Here is a 9,329-nt window from a genome sequence, read left to right as displayed (position 1 = left end):
TTTCTGGATTTGTCCATTGCCCAGGCCCCTGGCTCCCTGGCTGGCCCCTGGGAGAAGAGCAGAAGGGAGGATTCCACTTGGGAATCATCTTTTTCTAGGAAGCACGGATGGGTAGCACAGGTTGGATCCCACCAGCATATCGCTGCACTGGGGGCTTTCTTGGCCAGAGCACCCAGATCTCGGGTGGTGTCTGGGACCCTGGTGCTCAGGAAGAAGGTTCCCTTCCCTCCCTCCTTCCCTCCCTCCTGCATCAGCACCACTGGGGCTCCTGGCAGCCTCCCCAACCCCAGAGGTTTCCTCCCCACCCTCCAGCACACCCATCTCTTCCTCCCTCCTCATCCTTCTCCCCGCCTCAAAGTGATCCTAAGAATGTTCTAGCTGAGCCCATGTTCGAGATTTCCACACTGGGGCAGGCACTGCTCACCTGGCTCAGACCCAACCTTCCCACTTCCTGCCGCCCGGAAGGCCAGGCGGCACTTCTGCTGGCGCCGCTGGCTTGGGCATGGCGGTGCCAGTCCTCTGCCGGCTGCCGAGAACAGACAGAGGCTGAGCTCGGAGGAGGCGGTGAGACGCCGGCTTAGGGGTCACTGGATTTACTCATCGGTGTGTATGTGCCTGTGTGCCAGCGTTATACCTATGTGTATAGCTCTGTTTGTGTGTGTGTGTGTATGTGTGTGTGTGAACCACCATGTCCCTCAGAGCCTGCATATGCATGTGTGTATGGGTATATTTGTGTACATGTGTGTCAGTGTGCCCTGCAGTGTCTGGCTGGGATGTGTGTGTGTGTGTCTTCTCTGTAGGCCTGTCTGTGTGAGCATCCCTGTGCTGTGTGTGTGTGAGCGTCCCTGTCCTGTGTGTGTGTGTGTGTGAGTGTGAACACACGTGGTCAGGTTTTTGCACATTGAGTCCCCCATTACCCTTAGTTCCTCTTCTTTTTCTTCTTGTTTCTCGTGAACAGTTTGATTAAAACTCAGGAAGCAGCAAAACCTCCAAAACAACCTGTGTGTATGTGTGTGTGTGTGTGTGTGCGCGCGCGTGTGTGCACGCGCGCGTCTGTGCTCGCCCAGAGGCCAGAGCCTTCCCTTCTGTCTGCCGCGCTCGCCGGCCTCCTCACCACCCCGCCTGGGCCTCCCTCTCTCTCACCCCCGTGAGTCCACTCCTCTGCCTTCCTCCACGTCTCTTCCTCACCCCCACTGCCCAGCCCCGCTCCCCGGCCCCGCCTGGGTCCTCTCTGGAATGAGGCCCCCGCTCCTTCCATCTCCTCCTGCAGCAGTTCTGTCTCTTTCTTCAGAAGTTCATCCTGTAGGGGTCAGCCTCCTCTCTGACCAGCTCTCCGCCCACTGCCTTTCCCTCCTCGTTGGGGCTCTGACTAGCGAGGCCCCAAGAGCCTCAGCCCCTGCTGGACTGGACTCTCCACCGGACTGTGTGCAGGTTGCAGAGCCAGCGTGGCTGAGCGGGGTCCAGGCCTCCCCCTACCTGCAGCCTCCTCCCCTGCAGACCCACACCCATTGCACCTTGTCCGGGTGGGAACAGGCCCAAGCCAGGCCAGTAGACAGGCTCCTTTGTACAATTCTTATAATAAACCTCCCCGGTGCCTCTGACATGTGGGCTCTCTCCTTCTGTGCTTCTGCGTGCGGACATCGACGGGAGCTGAGGGCAGCAGGAAGGCCTGGTGGGGATTGAGCCAAGTGGGGAAGACTTGGGGAGCTGCCAGGGATTGGGAAGAAGGCAGGATAAGGAGAGCCCAGCTCCCTCCTCTGGCTCCGTCTGGCCGTCTCCTGCCCCCTCCAGAAGGAGACTGGGACTCCAGCCTCACAGCTGGAGTCCAAGAGGCCAGATGAGGTCAAGAGTCGTGCCCCGCTCCCTTCACTCCCCTAACAGGCAGTACCACACTGCGTCTCCCTGCCCACGACAGCACCCAGGAAATGGGTGTTGGGACCCGTGTCCCCAGCCCCTCCTCTCCAGAAGCCCCCATAACTTCTCTGCCCCCCAGAGACCCTAAGGTGCCTATGGGTACATGGTGTGGCCCCTCCCTCTCCCCAGAGGTACAATTCCCCCAGGATGCTGCCTCTGACCCCTGACCCCAGAAAACCCAGGGTCCCATGGACCTATGACAAAGAGTAATGTTATGTAGTGAGCTCAGGCCACAATCCCAGTGGGTGAAATATAATTTTAGATTTAATTTTGTTTTCTGACAGCCGAGACTGTATTCCTCCAAACTAGTGAGTATTAGTCCCTTCCAGGATTTCTGTATCCCCTTTTCCTGGGTCCTGAGGTTACATGGCACCCTTGGGGGCTGGGGAGGGGAACCCCCAGGCCACTCCGACATCCCTCAGCCATGTCCTGGAGCCCCTTCCCACAGTGTGGTGGTCTTTGCCTGCAGGGGTGGGGTCTGACATCCCCGCAGGGCTCCCTGAGCCCCCCACCGGGGCACTGACCCCCCTCCCAGAGGTGGGGGAGGGGCTCCTTCTCACATGAAAGTTCTCCAAACCTCGCCCGGGTCCCTCTCTGGCCCCAAGGACAGGAGAGCTTGGGGGTGTCCTGACCCACCCTTCCCCTGAGCCTTGAATGGTAAAAGAAAAAAGGCGAAATCCTGGGTGAGAAACAGAGATAACCGAAGTTCCTATTTCAGCATCAAGACCCTCCCCCAGGGAGGGAGACGCAGGAGGGAGGGGATGTGGGAACAGATGTATATGTATGACTGATTCACTTTGTTGTAAAGCAGAGACTAAAAAAAAAAGACCCTCCCCCAGTTATCGGTCCTACGCACCAGCTGCCTGAGGGTGAACCTGAGTCCCTTCAAGGCTCACGACCGCCCTACGAAGAAGATATTATTACAATTATTTCTGTCTTACCCAAATGAGGAAACTTGGTCTCTGAGAGGTTAAGAACGGGTGTTGCTTAACAGGGGTGCAGTTGACATGTGAGACAAGGAAATTCTGCTTTGTGAGAGGCTGCCCCTCCCACTGCAGGGTCTTCACTGCCCCCTGGCCCATGAATGCCAGAGGTGTCCGTTGGTCATTTGACCTTGGCAATGGCCCTGGAGCATTTCCCAATGCTCTCAGCGTGCTTCGTTGAGAAGCCCCAGGTGACTTGAGGCGGCTTCCTGGCCTCCTGCAGGGTCAGGATTCACACCCGAATCCTTCTGAGCCTGCAGGTCGCCCTGGTAACAGCGAGCCAAGCAGAGTCAGTAGGCGAGGGCGGGGGGGGGGGAGGGGCAGAGGTCAGAGCCCTTCTTTCCAAACTGAGGTTTCTGCCCTCTCCCACCACCCTCCCAGGGTTACTGGGGGTCCCTGCCCTCTTGTTCCCCAAACCCCCAAGCTCCGTGTCCCTTCTCCCTACACCCCCATCTCTTATTTTGATGCTGCCTTCCTGGAAAGGTGGGGTGAGGGCTGCCTGATGTCGGGGTGCACAGCCCAGGGCAGCCGGGGGCAGAGGCAGGAGTGGGCTGACGAGGCCTCCTGTTCCAGGAAAGAAAAGGCGTCACAAGCCCTGGACAGAGCTCAGTACTGTTGTCACTGGGGAGGGAACAGCATGGCCCCAACTGTGACAAATAACCCTGCAGGCGGCGGGGCCCCCATTGCCCCCACCCCCTCCTGGCATGAATGGGAATGAAGTCCAAAGGACACATCTGCATCCCTGCCCATGGGAGACGCAGATGTGTGTGTGTTTGGAGGACACCTACTGCGCCCCCAACCTCCGTGCCCCCTAGAGTCACCCTGGGCCGCAGGACCAGCTCCCGAGCAGCCCCACACCACGCAGCCCGGCAGCACACCCGTGTCAGCAGCTACATGCACACACACACACGTGTGTATCCCAAGCCTTCTCCGTCTTCCTCCCAACTTTGGGGGACGCTAGCCCCAAAGCTAACCAAGGCTTCCATCACCAGGAGGTACTTCGCTAAAGGAAGAGACCCCTGGATTTTCCCCCATTCCTCTGGGGGAGTCTCCAACCTCCCCCACCAGGGGCCCATGGTCCCCAAGCTGACCTCAGGTGATGTTTATATTCCTGGGCTGTTTGTTCTGTGAACTGAACATCTGACACCTTTTCAGAGAAATGTGTTTTTTTTTTTTTCATTTGGAACATCTGGAAACAAGAACATCTGGGACTGCCAGGAACGAGCTGTTCCTTGGATGGAACCTTAACCCTCCTGTCCCCGCTTTCCACAGCTCCAGTCCTGGCCCGTACTCCTCGGGGGGAGGGGGTGGACCCCACCATCGCAGGTGAGGCTTATGCTCAGGACTGAGGGGGCGGCACCCAGACCTCTGTCTTCCTCCCCACCAACCCTGGCCTAGGAGGAGGGTCCACGTCTCCCTGAACCCAAACAGACCTGCCAGCAGCACAGGCTGTTTGAAAACTGGCGGATGGTAAGGAGAATATGTAGGCAGAGGACACAGGATTTGCATCTTCCTTCCCCTCCTGGCAGTTGGAAGAAGAGAGAGAGTGAGGGGCCAAGAGAGAGCAAAGAAGCTTCCATAAAACATAAAACTCAAGAGTGGGCTCAGGGCTTCCCTGGTGGCGCAGTGGTCGAGAGTCCACCTGCCGATGCAGGGGACGCGGGTTCATGCCCCGGTCCGGGAAGATCCCACATGCCGCGGAGCGGCTGGGCCCGTGAGCCATGGCTGCTGAGCCTGCGTGTCCGGAGCCTGTGCTCCGCAACAGGAGAGACCGCGATATTGAGAGGCCCGCGCTCCGCAATGAAGAGCGGCCCCCGCTTGCCACAACTAGAGAAAGCCCTCGCACAGAAATGAAGACCCAACACAGCAAAAATAAATAAATTAATAAAAAAAAAAAAAAAAAAAAAAAAAAAGAGTGGGCTCAGCTGTGGGGCTGAGGGATGCAAGCCTGCCATGTGCAGCTGTGCAGGTTGTGCACTGCACAAGGGCACCTCCCCCGCCCCGCGCCCCCAAGGGATGAGGGTTGTGCCTGATCCAGGGGCAGGGGCACAAAGTTGAGCTTAGACAAGCTCCTAGACTTATGGTTCCATCCACCACTCTGCTGACCGGCGAGACAAAGCCAGAGATCCTTTTTGTTTCAGAACCTGAAGGCTCCCCCATACTAGCCTCCTGTCCTCTGCCCAAGACCTCTGGAGCTGTGGCTAACACTTCAGTGCCCTGAGAGTCCCCTGATTGCTGAGTGGTGGGTTTTCTCTAAGCTGTCAACACCTAAGTCCACCTCCTTTGGCAGCTCCCAGCAAACTCTCCCACCAAGTGAGGGAGGGGCCCTCTCGCCAGGTCCTGGACCAAATCTCCCAAGCGGCTGCCACTCTTGGCCTGTCCTTGCTCAAGAACCACTGTGGTTCCTTTCCTCCCCAGGGTCAAATCTCCATCAACCCCCAACATGGCCACCTGCACTCCAGCCAAGAGGCTGTGCTCTGGGCCCATGGCTGCCCGCCAGCACCCCTGCCCCATCCTTCCTGGGTGCCCCTCTTCCCACAGGGTGTAGGCTGGTCCAGGGTGGAGAGGCCGCACTCGCGTTCATCCACAGGACCCACGTGTATTCAGCTAAGTGTGAGGTGGGAGGCTAGGGGGCCCCAGGGCACGGGGATGGGGTGGGGACTCAGAGGCTGCCGCCACCCGGGGCGTCCACCGTGGACCCCGCTGTAGTGCCCGAGCTGGGGTGACCCTTGAGCCTTAGCAGCACAGCTGACAAAAGAGCCTGCCCTCCCCCAGGGTCCCCGGAGAGCTGGTGCCTCCCCTGGGTCCCAATTTGCATGGCAGGAAGGGGCCTGGTGGGGAAGAGGCGGGGAGGAGACAGGCTGCAGCCTGGGCAGTTACACGTTTTCCCCCCAGGAGCCTCCGCTGTCACGGGCTTGGGGCAGGAGACGGAGGGGTGAGCATGGCGGGGCCGGCGCTGTGTCCCGGGCTCAGCAACTGGTTGGTGCTTCTGCTGCTGCTTCTTTCAGGTACGGCCCGAGCCGAGAGGCCTGCTGGTTCCGCTGTTTCCACTGGTTCTGTCTCCTGCTCTCTCATCCTCCTCCTTCTGTCTCTCACACTTTTCTGCCTCCTGTCTCCCTCTGACAGCCCTGGGGACCGGGTCTGTGGGTATCAGCCATGCTGATGGCTCAGGGCTCCACGGCCCCAGCCCCTCTCCCGCCCGGAGGGTGTCAGGCTGAGCTGGGCCTGAGGGGTTGGTGGCTCTGACCGCAGAAGAGCTAGGCCCAGGAGAGAGAAAGAAGAGTGTGGTTCACCCCAAGGCCGTGGAGGGCACTGCGTGGGGGGCGGGCAGTGGAGAGCTGCCCCCAAGAAGACCTGGGACAGGCATGTTCCAGAAGTGGTGCCCTGGTCTGGAAGGCGGTGGAGCCCTCCAGCTGTAACTTCCCTCCCGTCTCATCCAGGCGCGGCTCAAGTGTCTCAAGGTCAAGGGCAGAAAGGGGGCTGGGAGTGGGAGTCAGATCTTCTGGTGACCCCACCCCACTCTAGTCTCTCCAGAGCAGGGCTGGGGGAGAGCTGAGGGGTCTTGATGCTGATGTCCTGGGCGGGGAGGACGTGGGTCTGGGAATGCAGGGGTGGGGCAGCCAAGTCCCAGTGACCGGCCCGCCCACTCCCTCCCACCCAGCAGGTGAGACGGTGCTGGAGGTCAGCAAAACACAGGAGCTCTACCCGGATCCCAAAGGTCAGCAACTTCCCCCGCCCCTTCTGGGGACAAGTATGTCTGTGTCCAAAGCCGGTCACTGTCCTGTGGGCTGTCTCATGGTCGCCCTTGTGCCCTTGTGCCCCCTGGGTCTCCCCACCCAGGACTCCCATCCCCAGGCCTCCGTAGGGTCTGTCTCCCTCTGTAAGGCCTGGCTCTGAAGCCCCTCCAATCCCCACTCCTCCAGCTGTCATCCTCAATAAATTACAGGGCTCCAGTCCCAGTGATCCGGGGCAGCGCCAAGCCCAGGGTTGGAGTGGGGGCCAGAGAGAAACCCGCTGAGGACTCAGGCCCGTTCTCCCTGGCTGGGGAGTTGGGCTTAGCCCCAGCAGGAGACCGTAACCTCAGGGGCCCCGACAGGTCGCAGGGGTTCCTGGGGGACCACTGACTGGGAACCAGGCAGGAGGGAGGCTTCTTGGAGCAGGTGGGTGGGGACATCATGGCAAACTGAGAAAGAAGGCTTAGGAATAAAAAGAGGAGCAGGTCCACACAGAAGTGGGGAGGGAGGTGATGGAGGAGAGACGGCCAGGAGATTGATGTGGGAGGCCTTGACTGCCAGGCTAAGGATTTGCGGGGTGTCCCTGAGGATTTCGGGCTGGTGTGGGTAGCCCAGGGCAGGGAGAGGTGAGAGCACCAGGCCAGGCCAGAGGCTGTGCTATGGGCCTTCTGGCCTCATGGGGTGAGGCTGGCATCGGGCTACTGTAACGTGCATGGAAAGGAATCAGAAGGTTCCAGGCCCTTCTAAAGGAAAATCAGGAGGGAATGGTGGGCCATCAGGAAGGGGCGGGGTCTGGCGGCCTGGCCTGTGGCTCCTCACGTGGCTCTGTCTCTCCCACATCTCTGCCTCATGTCTGACCCACACCCCGAGAAGCAAGGACAGACGGGGGGGCTGAGCCAGGGGTCAGTGCTGCCCAGGACGGGGGCCCACGGCTGAGGGCCTGAGCTCGGGCTGACGGTCAAGAAGAGAGGAGCAGGATTTTAATCCCAGCCTTGGCGCCCACAGGAAGCCTTTGTTCCCGGATCTGGCAGCAACCACGTTTCGTGGCCAAGAAACGGGGCTCCATGGTGGAAATCATCTGCCACCTGGAGGTCCCGGGCAACGTGAGCTGGCTCCGGAAGCAGGAGACGGACTCGGAGGCCAAGTTATTTCTCCCCAAAAAGGGCCGCATCCTCCAGACCTATAACACCACCGAGGCCACGCTCATCATCCAAGACATCCAATTTCAGGACAACGGCATCTATTTCTGCGAGGAGGAGCGCTTCAAGGAGACCCCGAGGAGAGAGCGCGGCTGTGGCACCGAGCTTCGGGTCATGGGTGCGTGCGGGGCCCGCCCCCCAGCCAGGCAGGAGAGTGGGCGTGCTCGTGGAGCCGTCCACACCCACCCCACCCCAGCCCGGACCAGTAGGGGGGCCACAGTGTGGCGGTGACTGTGGCCCTCGAGCACCTGGGAGAGCCGCTGAGAAACAGGTCCTGAGGGGCGCAGGCCCGAAGGGGGGGCCCCAGCCTCACCGCCCCCGCCCCACCTCCCCCCAGGGTTCAGCACCTTGGCGCAGCTGAAGCGGCGGAACACGCTGAAAGATGGCATCATCATGATCCAGACACTGCTCATCATCCTCTTCATCATCGTGCCCATCTTCCTGCTGCTGGACAAGGTGACCCTGGGGGCCGGGGAAGCAGCCACGGGGCAGGCCGGACACGGGCAGGGTCTCCATCTTCCCCAGCCCCAGAGCCTGCCCATCGATTTACCGATCCAATCACTCCTTTATTCATCAGCTGTTCTCGCAGAGTGCGCCTCACCCCGACCCCTGACCCCTGACCCCTGGCCCCTGACCCTTCACCCCGGGCCAATCTCCCTGGCCCTCCCCAGCCTGGCCCAGCAGTGGATGGGGTGGGGGAAGCTAACACTCTGCTCTCTGTCCCTCACCCGCCAGGATGACAGCAAGGCCGGGATGGAGGAAGATCACACCTATGAGGTAAGGAGTGGGGTGGACCCCGCAGCTCCCGGGGCCGTGGGGGGCAGGGGGGCCGGTCAGAGACACCATCTGTGTGCGGTCAGCGAGTGGCCAAGGCCTGAGCTCTGCTCTGTGTCCGCAGGGCCTGGACATTGACCAGACAGCCACTTACGAGGATATAGTGACTCTGCGGACAGGAGAGGTGAAGTGGTCGGTGGGTGAACACCCAGGCCAGGAGTGAGAGGCCGGCCCTCCCCACGCCCCTGGGCATAGCCCGCTGGGCCCTCACTGACTGCTTGAGAGCCGCCCGGCTCCTAGCCCATCACCTTTACCCTGGACCCCCTGTCCGCCTCCAAAGCTGGCCCACCAGGTCCGCCTGACCCTCCAGCCCTTGGTCCCGATCTCTTGCCAAAGGGACTGGAGCAGAAGGGCCACAGGGCAGTGATTTGGAGCAGGGAGTTCTCTGGGGCTAGACTGGACCCAGCCTTCTGGGGGTGCTATGCGGGGATCCATCCCCTATTCAGGACGGGGAAGGCACAGACTTGTCTGGAACCTGCAAATGGACTCAGAACAGCCCGGCTTCCTGTAGAGCCCGGGAAGGGCCCTGGCCCACCCCGACGTGGCTACAGATGGGCCACCGAGAGCTTCATCCCTCTCCCATCCTCTCCTGCTCTCTCCCGCCCTCCCCCACTCCAGGGGGCTGCTGGCCTTGAGCCCTTTCTCCCACGGAATAAACAATGTGT

The 9,329-nt window shown here is 60.6% G+C and overlaps 1 protein-coding gene across 3 annotated transcripts; it reads left to right on the top strand.

The window, feature by feature from the left end:
- Positions 1–5,838: 5,838 nt before the first annotated feature.
- CD79B (CD79b molecule) lies at positions 5,839–8,827 on the top strand. Of its 3 annotated transcripts, none has more exons than XM_060082426.1 (6): positions 5,839–5,905; positions 6,562–6,615; positions 7,637–7,948; positions 8,168–8,286; positions 8,566–8,607; positions 8,729–8,827. In XM_060082426.1, exons 1-6 carry the CDS (start codon positions 5,839–5,841, stop codon positions 8,825–8,827), a joined length of 693 nt encoding a protein of 230 aa, XP_059938409.1. The 3 variants fall into 3 exon arrangements, with proteins under 3 accessions (XP_059938409.1, XP_059938407.1, XP_059938410.1); XM_060082424.1 differs by having other exon boundaries at positions 6,559–6,615; XM_060082427.1 differs by lacking the exon at positions 7,637–7,948 and having other exon boundaries at positions 6,559–6,615.
- Positions 8,828–9,329: the final 502 nt, after the last annotated feature.

This window comes from Mesoplodon densirostris, chromosome 18 (assembly GCF_025265405.1).
Source record: "Mesoplodon densirostris isolate mMesDen1 chromosome 18, mMesDen1 primary haplotype, whole genome shotgun sequence".
In the NCBI taxonomy this organism is placed as follows: domain Eukaryota; kingdom Metazoa; phylum Chordata; class Mammalia; order Artiodactyla; family Ziphiidae; genus Mesoplodon; species Mesoplodon densirostris.
This window is presented reverse-complemented; position numbering and strand designations above follow the sequence as displayed.

Excerpts from the sequence above, each read along its gene's own strand:
- CD79B (XM_060082424.1), top strand. The coding sequence starts at position 5,839 with ATGGCGGGGCCGGCGCTGTGTCCCGGGCTCAGCAACTGGTTGGTGCTT. Across the intron at positions 6,616-7,636 it reads GCTCTACCCGGATCCCAAAG|GAAGCCTTTGTTCCCGGATC; the intron begins GTCAGCAACTTC and ends TGGCGCCCACAG. Across the intron at positions 8,287-8,565 it reads TCTTCCTGCTGCTGGACAAG|GATGACAGCAAGGCCGGGAT; the intron begins GTGACCCTGGGG and ends CTCACCCGCCAG.